Source organism: Lutjanus erythropterus, chromosome 7 (genome assembly GCF_056507025.1).
Source record: "Lutjanus erythropterus isolate fLutEry1 chromosome 7, fLutEry1.hap2, whole genome shotgun sequence".
NCBI lineage: Eukaryota > Metazoa > Chordata > Actinopteri > Lutjaniformes > Lutjanidae > Lutjanus > Lutjanus erythropterus.
This window is the reverse complement of record NC_139323.1, coordinates 42,188,467-42,211,557: the sequence shown is the minus strand read 5'-3', so window position 1 is coordinate 42,211,557 and position 23,091 is coordinate 42,188,467. Positions and strand designations below refer to the sequence as shown.

At 40.9% G+C, this 23,091-nt stretch overlaps 2 protein-coding genes across 2 annotated transcripts; both read right to left on the bottom strand.

Annotated features, from left to right (window-relative positions):
• Nucleotides 1-602: 602 nt before the first annotated feature.
• On the bottom strand, nucleotides 603-14,665 carry slc1a8a (solute carrier family 1 member 8a). The gene is made up of 11 exons (XM_084723847.1): nucleotides 14,287-14,665; nucleotides 9,533-9,612; nucleotides 8,719-8,934; nucleotides 6,057-6,099; nucleotides 5,760-5,967; nucleotides 4,816-4,915; nucleotides 3,436-3,669; nucleotides 3,153-3,347; nucleotides 2,285-2,419; nucleotides 1,932-2,034; nucleotides 603-1,010 (listed from the first exon to the last, which is right to left on the bottom strand). The coding sequence occupies exons 1-11, from the start codon at nucleotides 14,545-14,547 to the stop codon at nucleotides 846-848; spliced, it is 1,740 nt and encodes a 579-aa protein (XP_084579973.1). The 5' UTR covers nucleotides 14,548-14,665; the 3' UTR covers nucleotides 603-845.
• A 2,982-nt stretch (nucleotides 14,666-17,647) lies between these two features.
• On the bottom strand, nucleotides 17,648-21,182 carry LOC146324478 (zinc transporter ZIP3-like). Its single transcript, XM_084723841.1, has 2 exons — nucleotides 20,916-21,182; nucleotides 17,648-20,412 (listed from the first exon to the last, which is right to left on the bottom strand). Exons 1-2 carry the CDS (start codon nucleotides 21,120-21,122, stop codon nucleotides 19,666-19,668), a joined length of 954 nt encoding a protein of 317 aa, XP_084579967.1. The 5' UTR covers nucleotides 21,123-21,182; the 3' UTR covers nucleotides 17,648-19,665.
• Nucleotides 21,183-23,091: the final 1,909 nt, after the last annotated feature.

Sequence of the window (23,091 nt, the reverse complement as noted above, 5' to 3'; positions counted from 1 at the left end):
CCAAACAAGGCAGGTGTGAAAATGCCCTACGATATACATAGTTGTAAAAAGTATAAAATTTCATCATTGGTGCACATCACCCAACCCCAATGGTCAAAGACGACTTCTTCGAGGACCAAACAAACTTTAGACCGTTGGCAGTCTGTCTCAGGTAAAAGAGTTTTTAATGTGTAATTTCCAAGTGTTTAATAAATTGTAGGCCATACCCTGCTAATTTGGATGGATTTTGATTGGCTGTCAGTGTTTCTTGCTCCCAAAGTGACCCTGACAATATCGTTCACCGCTGTTGCTTGAGCTAGAATGACTTTTAATATCTATGGATACTGTTAAAGTTATTGTTCTTGGTGTGGACAACCATGTTCTTTGCATGAATGATGTGCTTTTGAGATCATTTGTTGTGACACCAGTTTAGGCCGCTGCTCTCAGAAACCCTGGTAAAGGAAACTCCTTTGGCTGCGTGAATCTGTGATCTCGTCCCTCACAGGTGAGGTTTGAAGGTTTGGAACGTCGGGTTCCCACTTTTCACTCTTCATACACGAAAAAAGAAAAATAAATCCCTTTTTTTCATTTGACAAAAAAGAGGTTAAACTCGACCCGACAGTTTTTGACACATGTTCCATTAAAATGACTTCACGGTCCTTGGTGCCCTCAGAGCTCCACGTGAAGCTTGATCCATGTTTGGCCAAACAAACCACACTTCCTGTCAGCAGGTGCTGCTGCTCAGGTTCTCGTCCTGTTAAGAAAATTCCTGCTCTGTCTCTTCTTAACGCTCCTGTTCAGATGGCACAGTGAGGTTTGACCGGACTCTCCCGGACTCTTGAGGCGAGCTGCTCCGTCCCGTCGGATCACACCTGACAGATGTTGTAGTAGACGGTGTGTGCGTGCCTCTCGCCCGCGGAGTCGCCCATCGTCTCGAACATGCAGTCTTTGTGAGTGTGGATCTCGGTCATTGGCACGTCTACGCTGTGGGAGTTGTTGTGAGGAGTATGTGTACCGTAGGATGGTACAGGCTGGGGAAGAAACATCAGAAAGCATGTTAGCTTAGTGAAATGCAACATTAATGTGCTTTAGAGCCTGTTTACACCTGATAGTAAAATGTGTGATCCAATCACAAGTGGACATCAGTTCACACCTGGAATTAGAACGCGTCTTGTGTTACAGCTCAGCATTCACTGTACAGTTTAAGCCCAGACAGGAGCTTATAGGACCACTGCTAGCTGCACAGCTAATTGAGCTAACTAGCTAACGTTGGCTACAGTTAGCTTTTCCTTATGCAACAAATACAGCTATCTGTCGATCAGGAAACTGTAAATCACAGTGAGGTGAGTCAGAGCAGCCAGAGGACATCAGGCAGCATATTTCTTGTGTTCTCCACAAGAACCCATTTTTCCTGTTGCTGATCTTCTTCTGCTTCTTGTTTCACGCAGATATGTGATGCCGTGTTTCAAAGTTCAACTCCATGAGCAATTCTAAATGATTAAGTTGACTGAGTAAAGAAATTAAATGAGTTAAATTAGTAGTTGTTTTTCAGTTGGTTGTTATTAATGGGCCTCTCTGCCTGGCAACAAGGACCACAGAGCGCTGCAGAGGGGGCGGGGCTTGACAAAGACTCAATAGGATCAGGAGAGGAGTCAGAAGTCTAATCTGTTGTGTTTGTTTGGTCCAATTTGAGCAAACTCTGCTGCTATCTAATCCAACCCAACAGACATGAATGAAGTAACAACTCACAGGTGTGATGACAAGGCGACTTTTCTGATCAGAAAATTAAAAATAAATAAAGGAAGTGATTCAAAGGAGTAAAAATTACAGTTATTTAAGACTAAATTATTTTTTACATCACAATGATGAGACAATATTTTTTAAATGCCATCATTGACACAGTGAGTGAATAAAAAAAATAATTCAGTGAAAATGACAGGTGGGATTTTTACCTTTCCGGTTCCACTGAGGGGGAAATCTTTCCGACAGAGGTGAGCGATGATTCCTGCTGCCAGAGCGTCGCCCAGAACGTTGATCATCGTCCGAAATCTGTCGCTGCAGAGACAGAGAGGACGAGGACACACTGTGAAAAGAGTCTCTGAGCAGGACAATACTTTTTTTCTGTTTTGGCTGGCAGCAGCGGATCGTACATTTAATCAAAAAAGTAACATACTAAACCAGAATTTTAAGGTATTTGTACTTTTTTCCATTTTATGCGACTACAAACCTGTAATTTTGTATTACTTTTCAGATTCAGACTTAAAATACAAAGAATGAAATGAAAGTAACGAGTGCTGTTACTTACAGGATCCAGTCTATGGCCACGATAAGCGTGATGTCATCTGGCGGCAGGCCCACTGATGTCAGTACGATCACCATGGTAACCAGACCAGCCTGAGGAATCCCTGCTGCCCCGATGCTGGCGGCTGTAGCTGTGATGCTGCCGGTCAAAGAACAAGAATAAGTTTTACACCGTCAGAGATGAATTCAGTCTAAACTTGGACAGCTGTGATCCAGTGGCTGAGGTGGGTTTCCAGTCAGAGCGAATCGACAACTAGAAAGACTCTTAAGAAGAGGGTCTAATATCAAAGATGTGGATTCGAGTCACACATTTGACTTAAACCTCCACTTGACAAAATCAAACAAGACTTGCAACTTGAACCAGTGACTCGTGACTTGAGCCTTTTGACTTGAAAATTCTTGTTACCTCGTCCCCAGACTCCAAAATTTAAAAAGTCTGTTACTTAAAAAGTGTGAATCATGAATCGGTTTATTTCCTGAACCAACTCATGTTAACACTACCAGACAGCAGAGAACCATGAAGAACAAACGTTATGTTACTGAACTCCAGCTGGAAAAGAAATGACACCAAAGATCGTTTCATTCAAAAAACTACGAGGTGGTCGACACAAAATGAACCGCAGGATGAAAAACGTGCAGGTTGAAAATTAGAGACGGACACGCAACAACTTTCAACTTCATTCAATATCTGAAATTACACAAAGAACGGTGAGTTAATGCTAATATTAACATAGACAGAGAGCTAATGCTAAGCTAACATTAGCTAAGCTAACATTCACTGCTGTTCTGTTCCTGTTGCCCTCAGTGATCACTAACGCTTCCTAAACCTTGTGATTTATCTTAGAGACAGTTTGATGTCTGCGTTGATTTACCTGATGGTGACCAACTGGCCGAAGTCCAGCTCATAGTCATTAACCTGAGCAATAAAGATGGCCGCCACAGCCTCGTACAGTGCCGTGCCGTCCATGTTGATGGTGGCGCCCACAGGGAGGACGAAGCGGGCGATCTGTCGGTCAACGTGGCAGTTTTCCAACAAACACTTCATGGTGATGGGCAGCGTGGCAGAGCTGGGAAGAGATTTAAATAAAACTTTAATAAAACCCTGAACACATCCACAGAGCAGCAGGTTAAACCAGGACGGTCCTGGAGTCTGACCTGGAGGAGGTTGCCAAGGCGATCACCATGGCCTGCAGCAGCCCACGGATGTAGGAGAAAGGGTTCTTCCTGGTGAGGAGGAAGTAGAAGAGCGGTAGGAGGACGAGGCCGTGGACGAAGAGGCCGGCGAGCACGGTGATGCCGTACCAGCCCAGCTTCTTCCCCAGCGTGCTCGGGTCCTGCATGTCCAGGATCTTCCCCGCCACCAGGAATATGATCCCGAACGGAAAGTACCTGAGAGGACAGAATGAACAACATCCTGATGATTTCTGATGATCTGTTCTCAGAGTCTTACAAGTAGTGGAGTTAATTATGCAAAGACTGTTCTGAAGGTGGTGCTACAAGAAAGTTTGTGGGCTCATTAAAAGCTGAGTTCATCCTCTGTGGAGCAGATACATGTTCTGTAAATTTCATGGTAATCGGACTCATTTTAACACGCAGCATCACTGTTCCTCCACACCCCACTTCCTCTACACGGTCAAATTCAATCCAAACCACAGAACTCTTCATATGAAACAAGCAGCTGACCATCTTACTGCAAAATTCATGTTAAGTTTTTAAGTTCACACGTCCCATTTGAAGGCAGCAGGTCATGATATTGAATCTATTAGTCTGCATTTGTATGTTTTTGCAAATTTGGAATTTTGAACGTGCTGAAACAAGAAAAGCTTTCAACACAACTGTTACAGCTACATACTGAAGTCTGATTCTAAATTACTGTTATTACACCTAAACTTTTCAGCTGTAGCCATTTTTCCAATTATTTTTCATGTGTTGATATTATTATAATGTTTGGTCTAAACTCTGAAGGACGGGCGTTCTGATCAGTTCCTGCAGTGTGAACACAGGTATAAGATGCAGTGCTGAGCAGCTGATCAGGCTTTGTATGGACCGTTTCTAATCTGCTCGTGTGCTGCAGCAGGAGGACATGATGATGTCACAGCCGGCACGTTTTCATCACATGACCGCCTGACAGGTCTTTAGGTCAGATCCTCTGAGTCAGGAGGAAGAACCACAGCTACATCACACCTAAACATGGAGGAACGTACATGCTGCAGAGTTCAATTCAAACCAAACCCCTGCTACAAACAAAAACATTTAATCCTGTGGAGTCAGGATCCATTTATGCACACAAAGACCAGGTTCATCCCTGCAGCTGCTTTATGGAAAAATGACTGAATTTGGTTGAGAAATTAACTTTATGAAGCTTTTGAAATAGACCAATAGTAACAATGCTTGTCATAGTGATAAAATCAATGTGGTGTTACTATTAATGTCCTCAAGGTCTCTGTTCTGTTCATCAACATAAACAAGTACTGTGTACTGTGTGTACTGTGTGTACTGTGTGTACTGTGTGTATGTTCAGAGTTGTCCTCTCACCACACAGCAGCATTGATGATCTTCATGACACACTCGTTGATGCACTGACACACGTTGACCAGTGGAGCTCCTCGCTCTCCCATCCTGCCCAGCAACAGACCTACAACAACACAGTTTCATACATTATTATTAATATTACAGTAACTAGTTTCTGATGACCAACATGTTTGTGTTTGGGCTTTAGTTTAGTTATTTCCTGATTTAATTTGAAAGTCTTTCCTCATGTGTCTTGGTTTGTTTATTTCTTGCCTTTGTGTGTTTCCCACCTTTGTAATTGCTGGTTAGTTTCACCTGTCCCTCATTAACCTTCACTCCTGGGAGTATTTAGTCTGTGTGTTTCCCTCATGTCACTGTTAGTTCACCTTTGGACCATGAATCAAGAGTTCTGCTATTTCCTGCTGTTTGTCACAGTATTTTTTTTGGATCTTTGCATGTTTTTTCTTCTGGACGTTGCCTGTTTTTGGACTTTTGATTCTTGCCTGCTCCCAGTTGGATTTATTTGCCTGTTTTTGACCTTCCTGTAAGCTTTTTGTGCTTCTTTGTCCTACCTCTGGTGTCTGTGGTTGGATCCTACTTCTTGCTTCCCTAAGTCCAAAAACAGGCAAGGTCCAGGAAAAATACAAACAAAAGTCCAAAAGACTCATGGAAAGTGCTGGAATGCTTGACACAGAGTACAAAGACAAACTGGCAATGACATGAGGGAAACACACACACTAAATACTCACGTAATCAAGGGGAGACTAATGAGGGACAGATGAAACCAACCAGCAACGACAAATAACTAAATTAAACCTCAAAAATATAACACAAAGCCAAACCTGACGAGGAGACTAAAGAAACTTCACTTTGTCATAAAAACCTCAGAACTAAACTTGGTAAAACAGGTTTCTGTATCGATCAGTAACATTTATCGATCAGTGACACGTCGATAGCGTCCTGCTCACCCATGGTGGCGGAGAAGATGACGATGCCGAGGACATTCATCTGTTGGCTGCTGCCGGGACTCGTCTTGTACATGATCTCTGGAGGCGGAGTCAGCTCCAGGTACACCGTCCGACCTTTTGGGTCGCTCTCATCGGGGACGACATAGACGAAGTTGGGCTGGATGGTTCTGGTCGGGACTTTGAGGATCGGAATCAGGTCCGTTTTGTACTGAAGAAGAAACACAGTTGGTTTGTAGAAGGCAAAGTTTGTAGAGTTATAAAAGTTAGAATCTGAATGTGTCCCGGCTGCTGTCTCACCTGTTGGAACGTGGCCTCGATCAGATTGGAGGGAACCATGTTCCTGTGGAGGGAACACAGACACGTGAACTCAACATGAAGCAGATCAGCTGAGTTTAAAACTACTTGAAACTGGTCACTTGCTTCAAGCAACATCGCGGCGTCCACTATCTACGTTTTCAACGTCCCCAGGAAACAAGAACGACCTTCGAGCTGCAACCTTCACACTGAAAACGGCAAATGAGGCCTGAGACACTAAAGGTACAAACACAAACATGCTAACAGCTGTTAGCTCTTTTGCAGTGATGTAGTCATTTTAATACCAGAGCACACCTCCCGATGTGCAAATGTTCGGACAAAACAAGTTCCCCCTCGACACTATTTTGCAGCAGAGTAATTGCTGCACAGCATTTGTTTTATTGATTTATATTAGGCCTGCAATAAGATTAATTTGACAGTTATTTTTTAGATTAATTGTTTGGTATATAAAATGTCAGGAAATAGTAAAAAAAAAGTTCAACACAGAGTCCAAGATGATGTCTTTAAATGTCTCATTTGTCAGTTCAAAAGCCACAAACATTCAGTCTGATCCAATAATAAACAGAGAAAAGCAGGAAATCTTCATATTTGCGAGGCTACAAAAAGATTTAAATACCATTTTTGCATGAAAGATTACAAATAATAAAAAAATAATTAAATATAAATAAAATAAAAAATAAACACAATAAAACAGTTTGCAGCACAGATGGTTGAATGTTTACTGAAAAAATTCTGCTTAAACTCAACAGAATTATTGACTTAATTTATATCATAATATCAACTAATGTGGGAAAGTATCACAAGAGCACAAACTCAGATTTATATGAAAAATAATGTGTTAATAATAAAGTAATTTGAGCAGGTTCACGTAATAACAGTTGTTAAAGTACACACACACACACACACACACACGCGAATCAGGAGGAAAACAGTGGCTGAGATCAGGTGACCTTCAGCGGGGTCAGAGGTCAACAGGATCATGATGCGTTGGAGCCACTCGTGAGGCTGATTGAAGGGCGGGCGTGTGCCAACGTGCCGCAGCAGAGATCATTGTATCACACCGCCGCTGACTCGGTTAATCTGTCACTCATCCCCGCAGGATTACTAAAAATATAGTGATGAGCTCCGCAGCTAATGGGATTGATGAGTGTGTGAGAGTGTGTGTCGCTGTGTTTTCTACGATTTGTTGATCTAAAGTGTTGTTCAGCTTACAGACTGTTTTGTTATTCTCATCATCTATTAGCAGCATGTCAGAGGTTAATGATCAGGACTGAAAGACGTCCTCTGAGACCGATCAGTTCTTCCTGGAAACTTCACAGACGACCTTTAACCCCTCACCATCATCACAGAACGTGTTTAGTTCCGCTTCCTGCACCTTACTTTGAACCGTTCAAAGCGTTTCAGCCCAAAGTCATTTGGTTGCCGTGGTAACAGCAGGTTTTCCTTAAGGAGAACTATGACAGCATCAGTGTCTTATTCTACAGGTTGGACAGAGAGGATGGACCAGGTCCAAACATCTGTGACGCTGGTAATCAGTGTGATCCGTCACCTACGACTCTTTACCTGTTGATGATGAAGCATTCCTGATTCCAATAAACATCAGGGACAATAAACTGTCGTCAAAATTATTATCGATATTGGAGTAGCACTGCTGTATTGATCCATATCAGTATCTGTGTATGTTAGTCGGCTCAAATAATATTTGATTTAATGGATGTCAAAGCTTTTAATTTGAATTCTGAGGGTCTATAACAGACAAAGTGTGTCTGCTTGTTTTTGTTGTCATGGTGATGTCAGTTACATATGGAATATTAAATAATCCATCTGAGCCTCACATACACAAGTACATGTAATATAAAATATTACTCAATTACAAGTAAAAACACTAGACAAATACTGCAGTAAAAGTACAAAGTATTTGTCTCTACTCAGAGTATTAGTTACTTTTTTTTATCTCTGATGATCACAGTCACCTCTCCAAACAAGGGTTGAAAACGCTAACAATCAATTAATCATTAATAAGTTATAAGATAAAATTTAATAAAATAAAGATAACATTTTTTTCCCTCATTTTCATTTTTTTATGTATTTTTATTCCAAACCTGCTGCTGCAGTGTTTTGTTTTGTTTTGTTTTGTTTTTTCATTTGTTTTCATTGGTCTGTTTGTGATCACATCACCTGATTGGCTACTAAAATACAGATGAAAAGGTTTGAATATTAATTCAAACTGTGCTCAGTACTCAACTATGATTTTAAAAGTAACTAAGTAGATTACATTACATGTAGTACATACTTACAAGTACAAGTGAAGACAAATACCCCAAAAACAACTTAATTACAGTAATTTGAGTATTTGTAATCAGTTACTTCCACTCCTGCACAAACTACAGGTTATATCAACTTATTCTTAAAATACATAAATGTGAAATTATCAGTTATTTTATCAATATTGGCCATGAGAAGCAGGTAATTATTGGGTTTTGTATTGGTTTGAGGACGTCATCTTGGACTCTGATCAACACTTTCTGATGTTTTCCAGATGTTTGGACATATTTTTCACCTGACAAGATTTCACACAGAAAATCAAAGTCCTTTTGATCTCGTTTCCTCGCCGTCAGGTGAAGCCACAGAAACACAGACTCACCTGATGAGGTCGAGCAGGGCGTCGGCCGACGTCATGACGGGCCCGCCTCCCAGCCGGTTGCTCTCCACCTCCGTCCCCACACCGGGCTTGATGATGATGACGAGCACGATGCCAACCACCACGGCGATGAAGGTGGTCCACAGGTAGTAGGTGACGGTCAGGACGCCCATCCGGCAGCACGCCTTCGACTCCATCGACGACAGACCCGACATCAAACTGCACACGAAGAGGAAACAACAGGATGTGAGTCTGGACATGTTTAGCCTAGCTTAGCACCAAGACTGGAAGCAGAGGGAAACTGCTAGCTGAGCTCCTTCAAATTAAAATCCTCTACAACGCTGAGAATTAAATTGAAATAAAAGACAGATTTATTCACAAACTGAGGTTATAAAGTCAGGATGAATTCTTACTTCCTGTGTCACACAGAGCGTTGTGTGCGTGCGTTCCTGTTGACTCTCATTTGGTCATCACATCAGTTTTTGGATAAACTAGCAAAAACATAACCTTTAAAGTTGTTTATGAAGCTAATCTTTGCCTTAACACCAAGATTAAACATACAGAGAGCTCACGCCTGATTGCAACTTCAAAAACACGATTAAAGATTTTTTGATTATTGATTTACAATAAGTTTTACTCCTTCTGGAAATACATACAACTAAATAATGCTAAAATATATGAATATTTAGATGGACTAAGTTATGTCCATCAACAGAAATCTCCACAGAAGGGATGCCTGTATTCTGATGTGGTATCTAATTCATACAATAATGAGCCATGAAGTGAGAAACATCAGGCTGACAGGAGATCAGCCTACCTGGACGTGATGAGAGGAAGAATGAGCATCTTCAGCATCCTCATCAGCAGCTCTCCAGGAAAAGAGAAGTAGATTTTTGCCTGTGGTCATAAATGAGAGAAATGTTATCATTATTTCAAAATAAAAGCATGGTTTTGTCAAGAGGGCTGGTGGTGGGGGAAACTTGTTGGAACAATCAAACAATAAATGGAATCCCTTTGTTTGATGTGAAACAGATTATCATCAACAACCCTGCAGATACATGTTGGACACATGGTTCTGAGTCTGCTGGATGTGATAATAGACCCTGTTTAGATGGTTTACGGTCTACGGTACACCCCTAATGCTTGTGCACAATGGCAAATGCATTTAGGGGTGTGTCCAGCTCCTCTTTGCTGGTTAAATGGAGGCAGGTGCACTTGCTTCTGATATATTGCTGTTTAAATAATGGATTCAGCAAGTTGGAGAAGTAACAGATGCTGAAATGATGCTGGTAGTGGTGCAGGTACTAGAGTCAACCTGCTGGTCGTTCGGGTCGGATTATAACAATTAATATTGTGATTAGTAACTGAAGAGATGCCGTGTGCCTGTTTACGCACAAGGCACAGCAGTATGACTGCAGTGACGTTACTGCACACATGGGAACATTACTACTTCATGAAAGCAGCTTCTCCAATCATTAAAGAAAACACTCGGACATCAATACAACACGCGATAAAGAAATCACCTGGAAAAATTGTGCTGCCCTGCATTTAAAAGATGATTCAGTGATTAGAGACGCTGTTTTCAGTCACTTTAAACGCTTCATCTGTGCTGTAATTTCACTGCAGCAAATATCTTTAATATTTAAGCAGGAAAACCAAAAACTGTAGTTATAAATTTATTTTTAATTTATTTATGCTGTGCATAAATGTGCACAGGGTCTCTCTTAGTGGAGAGAAACTTCACCCTCTTCAATCATCAGTTATTAATTAGAATGTTAATGGATTAACTCCAGTATCCCAGCAGAGGAGCGTACTCACATTGTGAACCTTCCTGCAGGCTCATCTCACTGTCTGAATAATGTGTCCTTTAATGAGCAGGAAAATAATGACACACAATGTTTTTGTTGGTCACTGGTTCAGTCGCTTTCTGCTGCCTCAAGATAGAAATGTGTGCAGGCGCTGGGCGAGAAAATAACAACTGTGTCAGTCAGAACACAGAACTTTGGATGGAAGATATTGCTGGTTTTATGCAGAGAGGCTGAAGATGGACCAGGACAGGGGGAGGACATGCAGCGGGCTGCAGGGCTGCAGGCAGGAGTCGAACCCACAGCTGCTGCAGAGGACTTTAGCTTCAGTACAGGAGATGCACACTCAAAATGTGCAATTGTGTAAAATGTGCAAAAGTGCGCTGGAATGGATTGATTTGCAGAGAGAGAAAAAAATGAATCAGGTGAAACTTTCAGGCCTGTTTTGTGCAGTTTCAATACAGTACAAAATAAACAATAAACAATTTTCTACTTTTAATACTGTAAACTGTAAAAGTTAATTTATTAAAATCAATATTTTATTGTGGCAAAGAAAGAAAAATCCCAACATTTGCTGGTGTGACATCCTCTGGTGACTGAGTTTACGTTCTCCCTCCTGTCCACGAGCAGAACATGTGACAGATGCTTAAATCTTTAACACTGGAGGACCTTTTAATGCTGCAGTTTGTCCAAAACACAGACGACACATTTCACTTTAGAAATAAAAGAAAGTTTTGTCTTCATGGTCCACTGACCTACAACTTTCTGTCCTCTGTCTATATTCAGCCGGCATCTCCTGACACAGATCAGTTCTTCCTGGAAAGACAGTTTACAGAGATAATGAACTATTTTTAACTAACAGTTCAAATGTTCTGTATATTTATTTATTTAAATGGTTTGAACTGAATATTATCAGAGTCTGCTGTTGCTAAATTAACTTTCAGCTTGATTTTGTTCATTTTAGGGACACTGAGGAAACAGTAAATGTTGCCAAGACATTAATGAATCAGTGATAATGATAAATAAGATAATATTCTATAATAATTACAAGACTCACACATGCACAAGTACTTTTACTTTGATATATTAAGTCAATTTTCCTCAGAAAATCCTTTTACTGAAGTCACATTCTGAATGCAGGACTTCTACTTTTAACAATGTGGTGTTTGTACTTTCACTCAAGTAAAGTATCTGATTACTGCTGTATCAGAGCCTAAATTGCATTTAAAAAGTCTTCATTTCCTTTTTCTGTTCTAAAGTGGACAAAATTAAATATGTTGAGGCTTCCCACCATGAGTAATGTTTAAGGTTCCTAAAGGTTCCCAGAATAAAACCAGAGAGCATCGGTGTTTTTTTTGCAGTCCTGAGTTTTATGTGTTAACTTTTACACAGAAGACAAAGTTAATGAAGGATTAATGAATGGATCCGGACTGGCTGTGATCTCAGGTTCTTAATGCTCCCTGATTCTGTTGAACTCCAAGAACAGTGTGAACCTGCAGAGAATTAGTGGGTCAATTGGCTTGAAGGGGAAATTTAAAGTCTTTCAGACTAAACCTCTTTATGCATTTCCTTCCTTATCAACATTTGCACAGCCACATCTTCTAATATATTTATATTTGAAATCTGCATTGTTTATCTCCATGTTTGCTAACAGTCATGTTCTTCTTTGCCTTTGTTAGCACTGTGCTACGTGTCTTTTCTCTGTAGCATCAAACTGTTGGGTGGTATTAGTGTGTGTCTTTGTGCACAATACAAACAAAGTAGTGACCTATCCAGTCCTGGCACTAGAATCAACTGTAAAGACAATATTTGACATATTATCATCTTACATCGTTGTGGCTAACATGTTAGCAAAGCTAGCCTCCTCCACATCCAGTAAGATGAAACCTGAACTGAAATATTTCAAGCTAAACTCTTTTAGCTAAAATCAACAGTTAAAAACAAAAACCAAACTCTTTTGTCTGGTGACATAATTCAAAATATTTTAATAGCCAATAAACTGAATGTTATCTAACAGAAAGAGCAGCAAAAAGACTCTGAATCATCGGTTTACACAGCAGTTGTAGCTAACATGTCACACAGAGAGCATCATTTGCATCTGTGCCTGGAAACTGGCTCAAAATATTTAAGTTCAATCTGAAATTAAGTATTTTAGCAGCTAAAACAAACAGTTAATTCACTTGAACTAAACTGTTTGTACTGTTATCTGTACTGTTGGTTAGTGTGATTGACATGCTAAACTGATAGACAAACTGTTAGCTAATCTGAACCAAAATATTTAATGGTGTATAAAATGTGTAACAAATAGGGGGCAGCATGTCTTTAGAATAACTGCTAACTGCTGCTCACTATACTGCAGAAGATTTACATGACTGTGGGTACTAGCTGATGTTAGCTCAGTTAGCGGTGCAGCTAGTGGCCCAGTTAGCTGACCTCAATCTGGCCAAAGAATGTGTGAATGAAAGGTGAGAGGTTGTATTTTTCTGTTTAATGATGAACATAGGTGTGAGAATATTTAATTTTTTGACATTTTGTGAGTTTATTTTGTTTATTTATTAGGCTAAAAAGGCTCAGAGAGCTTGTGAAATGTAGAGAACTCACACAGCTCACCTTGGCTTTACAATTTACAGGCCGGGGCTAGCTGGTTAGCATACTAACTTCAGTATCTCTTTAACACAGTAAACATATATCTCAGACATAATGTGTTTCTTCACATTCTGTTGATAATTTTGGCAAACATGACCTCAGGCTATAAAATCTAAGGCCATACTAACTCTCTTTTAACTGCATTTTGGTCTCCACCAACTCCTGAAGGAAATATCTGCCTCTTTATTTGCTAAATGTTCACCAGCTTGAAATATGAAAACCAAAACTAGGAGCTCAAAGAGGCTAATTGCCTTTTATCAGAAAAACAACATTTTAAGACATTTTAGTCAACGTTATAATGCATTTGGACAGATTTAACAGGCTCTCATCAGTAAAACAGTTTTACATGCTTTGTAAAAGGTCTACTGCAGATATAAATCTTAAATTTGCAAAAGTTCTTCCATAGTCTTTTATGTATTTATTTAGTTGGGGACTTAAATCTCCTGTACTGACTCAGTCTCTGGGAAGGATTGATTTAAAAGATGGTAACAAGGGAGAAAGTCCAAGCAGGTTGAGTCTGGATGGAAAAGCCAACAGGAAAATATCAGCAGAAAATTTAAAGGACAGGATGAACAAGGCGTCAGAGCAGGTGAAACCAGATGGAAAAGGAGAAGACAAAGAAACTCTAAATGCAGGAGTCTGATGATAAATTTGAAGAAAGTTGCACAGTAGCAGAATTTGAGGTATCAAATTTAAAGGAAACTATTGACAATGGAGCAGAAATTTTAAGTTTAAATGAGTGAACCAATGTTTTTCAAACATTAAATCATCAGAAGAAAATATAATTCCCAGGATGTGAGTCCTGAAGAAAAGACACAGAAGTTTGGTGGGAATTTAAAGGAAATGTTAAGAATCCCTGCGGCAGTCTGCACGAATTTGAAGACTTAAGGTGGCGGTTCCCAACATAGGAGTCGGGGCACTCTAAAGGGTCACCAGATAAATCTGAGGGGTCATCAGATGATTAAAGAGAGGAAAAAAACAGTCCTGATGCACAAATCTGCTTTAAGTTTCTGGACCTTTCTTAAATTAATCTGAAACTGATTCAAAGTCCAGGATGACAACCTTCCATCCTGACAGGTGAGTCATACCTGTGTGGACAGGTGAGTGTGGACAGTCGTACCTGTGTGGACAGTTGGGTTCCTCTCAGCATGAATCCCAGCGTGCAGCCAGTGAGCACAGCAATGACAGACAGCGTCAGCAGCCCGTTCTTCTTGCAGAAATTCCTCACGTTCCTGCTCAGGTCCCCCTTCACCGTCACCTGGATGAAAGTCTTCACTTGGTCCCCCATCGTCCTCCCTGCGTCTCCTGGAACATAGGAACTGTGGTCGGAGCGCACCTCCTCCTCAGCACCACCGCCGCTCGGTAACAGAAGCTCCTCCATGCCGGCCAAGTCTGGGGTCGGTCCTCCTCCTCTCGGTGCGTCTGGCAGGGTGACAGACCTGAGACAGAGCCAAAGACGGCTAACCTTTTTTTCCACAGAGGGATTAACTCATCACAGCCTGATCGGAGCCAACTGCAGGCTGCGGGGCTGGTCGCAGGCAGGCAGGCAGGCAGGCAGGCAGGCAGACTTACAGGCTGTAAGAGGCTTACAGTGGAGCAATAACACCTCACACGCCTTTGTTGTGGCATCTGGTCTTGCTGCTGGAGGTGCAACCTGGAGCTGGTCCTGGTCCTGTTTCCGTTTCACTCTTTTTGGCTGACGAGTCTGAGTCAAAGGGTCAGAGGATCCTGCAGGTTTACACCAACCTGTTGGACTCACTGAGGTTCAACTTGATGGGCTTAAATAAGAGCCGGTGAGAGTTTGGAAAGTTCAGAAATCACCTCAAGGAAGGGTTTGGTTGTTTGACGGAAAAAATTGTACAAGAAATGACACAAAACAACACTCATTTTACAAACTATACAGATATTTCTAACCCTAATCTCAGCCCATACTTTGACACACTCACAACTGTGGTTGAAAAATAATGATGATGTGTGTTCAGCTGCAGATCCTCTCATGTCCACTAGATGGTGCTATAAGAGGAGATACTGCAGGCTGCTGATCAGACCTTTCAGTAGCTGTGGAAGAAGAAGAACTAACCAGGTTTGGCAAAGATCGATCACATTACATCCTGTCATCAAAAACTATGTTGATGACAGGATGGGATCAGTCAGCTTTAAGTTAAATGCATTTTATTTTATGTTTTCCTTTATTGATGATATTAGAAAGTAAAAGACAAGAATATATACAATAATAAACAATATATGATGAGGATCAACATTAAAGCTGCTGACAGGTGAAGTGAATAACACTGATCATGTCGTTACAGTGACACCTGTCCAGAGGCCCACAATCCTCAGCTCAGCAGATGATGCGTCAGACAGATGAAAGTGCGATGGATGTTTGAGAAAAGGTCAAAGTTCAAGGTGCAGTGTTAGGATGAAGTAGTATGTACTGATTGTGTGCACAGTGCATGCAACTGTACATACTTTGTAAAGGCAGCTGCAGTATGAACTGAAAGTAAAAATAAAATATGTGAATATGTGGAGTTTCCAGGTGGAAGCACAGTGTGATGCACAGAGAGCGAGTGACCCGGTGAAGCGACCTGCGTTTACACCAGCTTTGAGTGGAATCATTGTAATCAAGGATGCATCATCAATGGAGATGTGTAGAAAAGACACGCACAGTTTATTTTGCAAGGAAAACCTGATATCTTTTGATTTCAGCTGAAAACTTCTCGGTTTTCAAACCAACTTATTTTTGGAGGAAATTCTTGGTTAACAGTTAGGTGCATGAACTGGAATGGAGCCAGTTCCATGCTGGTAGAAAAGGTTATCAGATATCGCTGTGTATGGGGGGCTGCACAGGACGAGAGTGTCCATCCTGACCCCTGTCCACCACAGAGCGCCTACAACGGCCACCTGAATGTCAAAACTGGACCATGGAGTGATGGAAGAAGGTGACCTGGTGTTGGTGAGATGCAGGGACACAGGAGGTGGGGGGGCTCAGGGGCTGCAGCACCCCCTAAAATCAGACATAATAAAAACTTAAAATTACTTTCACCTGTTTTACTGAGGAGCACTGCAGTACCATTTGTGACAAGACAGTGGTTTTTCTTTGTTGTCTCAGTCTTTAATGCCAAAACAACCTCATTTCCAACTTAAGGAAACGCAGGTCGGATCTACCACTCACGAACATGCTGAGGTGTTTAAACAAGTTTTAATCCGAGTGGGAGGAGATGGTTTGTGACCAGAGTGAGTTTCTGATCCCAACACTCAGATTACAGATTACTGTGAGATTACAGCACTCCAGTGATTCAGGAGACTGGAATCAATCTGTTAATTTAACTGGATGATGAACCCAAAACATGCCAACAACTCTGATTGGACAGATTTGATGTTTAGTCGTAGTTAAACTTAAACTAAAGTTAAACTGCCTGAGTTCCACGTCTGTAATCTGTGATGGAGCTCTGATTAATCACATTACAGCCGACCTGTACTGTGGGATTAAAGTCAGAGGTCTGCAGCAGTCCTGGATCCTGACGTTAGGATCTAAAGTGTGTCAGTCAACAATCAAACTGGTGCATCTGCATTAATCCAATCAGAGGCGGCTGGCGTCACGCTGGGATTCAGGTCTGATTGTTCAGGAAGCAGCGGAGATGCCTTGATTCACCTGCAGGTCGAGTCCACAGACCAACAAACTGAGACCAGGCTCATCTGAACCGGTTCATCTGACAAGTTCACTCCTGAAACACCAGTCCTTTGGCCCACTTTGAGCAGCCCTGCTTTACAGAGAAAACACACCACTCTTCATGTGGATGTTCAGTCAGTGTTGTCAACTTAATTCCAAGAACAATATAGAACAAAACATCTGGAACTCTGCTGAGACGGTTCCCAACACATCAACACCACGGAGCACAGGGGAGAAGTTCACCATCACATCTTTCTACCAGAAAGGCTTTCTATTTTAACCTTAACTATGACCTTTCCCTAAACAAAACCAAACTCCTTCTGGAAACTGAAAATAATACACAAAAGAAAAGGGGAAACAAGTCAAGTACATCTACAAATAAGTCAAAAGTGATTTTTTTTTTTTTTTTTGTCACACAGGACACAAACCTGCTGGTGTTAAAACTGTGTGTTTGACTCATTTATCCACCACAGCCACAACAAAAGGACCGAACGCACAAAAATCATGACATTTACACATCTGACAGACACAGTTAGAGGCTGGCTGCTGAATATGACATAAAGTAAAAAAACAAAAAGTCAATTTCAAAGGTCAAACTCATCACCTCTACATAACCCAATGCAAAGGTGATTTAAAAATGGATTTTGAGGGCTTTAATTCTCTGCACCTGTTGCCTTCTACTCATCTTCACGCGCAGCACTAAGAGCCACAGATTTCCCCTCTGGAGGTGGTGGAGACCAAAACCAGAGTTACAAGAGAGTGAATATTGGACTGTGTAAAATAAATCAAGATTTTGTTTGAAAATAAAAAGTTTGATTATAATCTGTTTAATTTCAACTAAACACAAGATAAATATGAGACAATGATGAGATGACACAAAGCACCATAAATACAAAACTTTGAGATCACAACATGAACACAACAGCGATGGGAAAGTTGAAAAAATAAGAGATTACATGTACATGAATGTTTACTGACCGTCTGATTTTAAAAGGCTCCAGTGTTTGTATTTGAGGTTTATAGCTTCATCTCACTGCAGGAAACAACTTCTTATATCACACAGAAACTCAGCAGGTTTATCAAGAAAAGAGATGTTTGTATGAGTTCTGATTGATCGGCCACCGATGATTATCAGCCGATACTCACTAAATACTAAATAGTTTTACTGGTGATCTCTATAAAGGCCAATCAGAAGAACAGATCACATGTCAAAGCAGCAGGTCAGGAATCAACACCCACAAATTGTTGCACATGGGTACATTTTCTGTTTATTGATTAAATCTTGGAAAGCTCTCCACCACACTGATGGGTAAATATTTGCACCAAACTAATAAAAATCTGCACTGCTTCTGTCTTCTGCTGTTTGTGAGACAGGAACATCATGGTGCGTTTAGGTGCACCTTATAAAAACTCAAAAATCTGTATTCGAATAGCCACAAAGGTTGTTTAAAATAATAAAGATTTTTTTTTTCTTATTTTCCTTTATTGCAATACATCAGTCTACATCTGTCACTAGCATTTTTGATAATTAAATGCTAAAATCAGAATCATTTCAACATAGGCAGCATTTAAAAATCCTATTTACGAAAAATATTTTCAAATTGTCATCAACAAAATCAACCATATTCTTGTACAACAGGTCCCCGAGTACCTCTGTCATCAATTGTTTCATACTTAAAATTACAACAAGGAACTTTCATATTGTGTTGATTCTGGAGCCCCTGTGGGCAGAAGTAGTACTGCACAAGATATAATGTCAAAAATAAAATTATCTTATTAAAAATCCCCTTCTGCTTCTTTTTAACTGGCTAATATACGACTGTGAAAATGTAAACAAGGTTCGTTTTATGTGATTTAAGCAGAATCTGACAGTTTGGAGTCAGATATTAAAAATAAATACACAGAAACAGACACTCTTCTGTTCTTCTGATGTTCTTGTTAACTTATGTAGGTCAGATGGGGCATCAGGATTAAACTGAGACTGTTCATAAGAGACTGTTATAAACTCACTGTAGGAGCTCCTGGCTGGTTCGCAAAAGTTTTGTGAATTTCCCTGGAACAGAATTGATAAAATGTATCTTATCTTAGTATACAGTGATGATAAGAATAGTTTAATAAATAAATGTTACACAATAAATAGACCCCGTGATCCGTGATTGCTCCCAAAACTCCTGATTGCCCACCCTTATATTTAATATTTTAATGTTGATATTATTGTTCTTTTACTCCAGTAAAACTGTGAATGCAGGAATTTTACTTGTAACAGAGTATTTCTACACTGTGGTACTGAGCACTTATTCCACTGGACTTTTGGTTTACAAAAGAAGTATTGAGAAATGAAAAAAATGAATTTCTTGGCAATAAAATATATTAATCGATGTATATTTCTTATCTACAATAGTTCACTTCTGTCGACAACATTAAAGGTCCTTCTAGTCAGAAATGTGATTTCTGAATCTCTCGTTTTCAGTGTTTTCACATTAATAAACTTGAGGTGTTTTATTTCAGTAGCACTCTGCCTTCTGTCTGTATTATTAACGATGATATCTGTCAGCAGCTTCGTCTCACACCTGGAGAACATCTGTTCGTCACAACAGCAGGCGAGACGTTCAACCACCGAAGAACAGCAAACACGAGGTGTTCAGGGGCATCACGTTACTTTAAGTTTCATTTGAAAAAAAAAATTTTTTATTTATTTTTCTGTTTCTTCATCACAGCTGGCTGAGGTTCATCCAGCTGCTGCAGATGTTCTTTCCTGTCACAGCTGGACTGTGTGGAGTTTTTCTTTGGTATTGCTGTGTGTGTGTGTGTCTGTGCACTTTCTGTGTGTCACCACTTGATGAAGACGAGGGCGGCGAGCGCAGTGTACCCAAGGATGAGGAAGAGCACTTTGAGCAGCCGGTCCTGTTTGTCCTCAAGCTCTCGAGACAGAATCTCGAAAAAGGTGACGAACAGGAAGGTACCGGCAGCGAGTCCCTGCAGCACCACCGACACCACGCCGCCCGCTAGCGTCTGAGCTGACTCAATGCCCATCCCCACCACCATCCCCAAAGGAATCATCAGGCTCACCGTCACGCCCAGCTTGGTGGCGTCCTTCATGCCAAGTGACGCCTTGGCCACGCTCACCCCGAGGGCCACAGCAGCCAGCGTCTCGTGCACGGCCACGCCCAGGAAGAGGCTGCCCAGCTTGGCGCCATCCTCCTGTAGGCCGAGCGCCAGACCCTCAAACACAGAGTGGGCTGACAGAGCCAGGACCAGACTGGCCAGTCGCAGAGGCCCAGCCCCCGCCAGCTCAGCGGGGCTGAAGTGTCCGTGTTGGTGTCCGTGGGAACGGTGACTGCCGCTGCCCGGTGAGCCCCGCGCAGAGGAGATGAAGGGTGTGTCGTACTCAGAGTCGCTGCCGGCCTCGGAGCCGCCAGCATTGAAGGTCTCGAGGTCTATGAAGGATGGTTTCTCCTTCCTGAAGGTGAGGATGGTCTGCTCCACAAAGACAGTGAGGAAGAACCCGACCATCATCATTGTCTCCGCCAGCGGATAGTCGCTGCTGATGTTCAGCTGCTGGAACACACTGGACACCTGAGGAGAGACAAACAGACTCAGCGTCAACTGATGACTGCAGTCAGACGACTTTACTGATCCTGAGATCAGTTCAGAATCCAAATCCATCTGCATCATTTCTGATTAGGGCTGAATGATTTTTTAAAAATATCTAATTACCATTATTTTGACTAATATTACAACTGTAACAATTTGTGAACGACAAAAAACGAGTATCGGATTTTATTGGACTGCATCTAAAATCTCCGATATAAGCGCTCCGATAATCAGTCCATTTTCCACTCCAGCACTCCAGGTGACTCTGGTTGCTGACTATTGTTCTCTGTTTGAGTAACATCACTTGATCAAGCCTTTTCTAACATTCCACACTACAAAATAAGTAATAAAAGTATGTATGATTCATGCTGATATCGTATCAGAAGTGAAAAAGTTGTATCGGGACATCCCTATGACAATCAGGAGTCATAGTCATAGTTCAGAGTGTGTGTGTGTGTGTGTGTGTGTGTGTGTGTGTGTGTTACCTTGTCTCTGACTGCAGGCAGCAGAGCGTTGAAACACGTTGCCAGGAAAACTCCTCCTCCGAACGAGTTACACAGAGACAGAGCTCTCCTGTATCTGTGTGCCTTGTCATAGTCAACCAGCAGGAGGCGCACTGGGACCAGTACACCAGCCAGCATGAGGCCAAACAGTCCCAGCAGGCCGAGCAGTTTGGCCACCAGGATGTCCATCCTGAAGCTCTGCTCAGCTCACACTACAGCGTCGATCACAGCCTCATCACACACACACACACACACCTCTGCTCTCTGCTGGACTCTACTGGGAGGTCTCTACTGGTCCTGCTGGGACAGACAGAGACACTGTCAGTTAGTTTGACCTGTCAGCATCATCACAGACAGCTGTCATTAAAGTTTGAGACAGGACAGTACGGTATCAAACAGAATAAACCAGTTCAGCCAGATTCTTCATTCTTACAGACAACAGAGAACAAAGTGAATCTGAATCAGGGAGGTAGAACATACAACAGAATACAGCTACAACAATTAATCGAATAATCAATTACTAAATTAATCACCAGCTATTTTGATAATCTAATATTCAGTTTGAGTCATTTTAGGGGGAAAAACATAAAAGTCTCTGATACTAGCTTCTTAAATGTGAATATTTTCGTCATCTTCGACGTCATCTTGGACTTTGGGAAACACTGATCAATATTCTTCACCATTTTCTGATATTTTGTGGACCAAACAACTCATTACTTAATTAAGAAAATTATCAACACTGACAATTAAAATAGTTGTTAGAGGAAAGACTGGAAACATAGTGTGTGTTAGCATGTTAGCTTGAACCTGTTTTTCAACTGACATGATTGTGACAAGATCAATAAATTGACCAATTGAGAATATAATTGATAGATTAATCAGCAACGAAAATAATAGTGATTTGTAGCCCTACAACAAAAAATTACATACAATCATTAATATCCCATAAATAAAGCCTCACAGAATCCAGTGTAACATCACTCGGCCTACTTTTACTGATAATGGAAACACTTCCTTCATCACTGTCTGAACAGCATCATGTATCACTCCGCTGATTTACCTGACGTCACCGAATAGAAAACTAACGTCACTGCTGCCGAGAAAACTTTACAGTTTTATATCATAGAAAATGAAATTTATCAGGTTTTTAGTATCATAAAGAGACTTTGCGGTCTGTGTTTCATTTTCCCACCAGCAGCTTCACTGTGGTACTTTCTCCTCCTGAGGTCTCGCTGTTTGTTACGTTACTGACGTATAAATAACGTTTAACTAACGTCACATCACTGCTGAGATAAACTGATCAACCGGTTGACTAGTTTAACTGTTTTTTTTAACCGTTTTTAACCGTTATGTTGATCTCGTTACTATAGTTAACCAACGGGGTCAAAACAACGACATTAACCCCGCTTCCTGTGAGTACCTTCAAAATAAAACATCGCCATACATCGTTCATAACTACTATTATAATATTTATAGCTTTAAGCTTTCAGTAATCGTTTTAATATTTATGATCAAATGATGTCACACGTTTGATTCAACTTCTGGCTCATTAAATTAGTTTAATTTAGAGATAAAATAATCACACTTCTGCTCGTGTTCTGGCTAATGGCGGCTAGCTTGACGGAACTGCTAACATTAGCTAGCCGTCGTTCAGTTCTTAGCTAACGATGCTAACTGCGGCTAACAGCTAAACTCCTCTTCTGAAGTAAACATATATTCTAATCAGTGTGTTTTTAGTAAAAGAAGCGCCCTGAACTAAACACGATCACATTAAACCTTTAAAACATCACTCAGACTTGAGTGTTTACCTGTCCGATCATCCGTCTGATGTCTCTGCAGCAGGTGTATGAAAATACTTCCTCTTTACGTCATGGGGCCCCTCGGCGCTGAGTGGTGGAGCTGCGAATGACGTATCAGGAACAGAAACAATCCCGGTATTTTTTAAATATAAAATTAATGTATTATATTTACATATGTATCATATGTATATTATTTTAATGCATTAAAAAACGTATTCTGAAAAATATTAAATCATTTTCTACTGTGTAATATCACTCAAACATTACATTAATAACATTCACTCAAGTGTAATTACATCTCAACTGTGGAATATTAATATTTTGTAAGTGCAATGGTGTAAATTTAACTATTGTGTCTG

Excerpts from the sequence above, each read along its gene's own strand:
- LOC146324478 (XM_084723841.1), bottom strand. The coding sequence starts at position 21,122 with ATGGACATCCTGGTGGCCAAACTGCTCGGCCTGCTGGGACTGTTTGGC. Across the intron at positions 20,413-20,915 it reads TGCCTGCAGTCAGAGACAAG|GTGTCCAGTGTGTTCCAGCA; the intron begins GTAACACACACA and ends GTCTCTCCTCAG.
- slc1a8a (XM_084723847.1), bottom strand. The coding sequence starts at position 14,547 with ATGGAGGAGCTTCTGTTACCGAGCGGCGGTGGTGCTGAGGAGGAGGTG. Across the intron at positions 2,420-3,152 it reads GGCCAGTTGGTCACCATCAG|CATCACAGCTACAGCCGCCA; the intron begins GTAAATCAACGC and ends TTTGACCGGCAG. Across the intron at positions 2,035-2,284 it reads GTGGCCATAGACTGGATCCT|CGACAGATTTCGGACGATGA; the intron begins GTAAGTAACAGC and ends CTGTCTCTGCAG.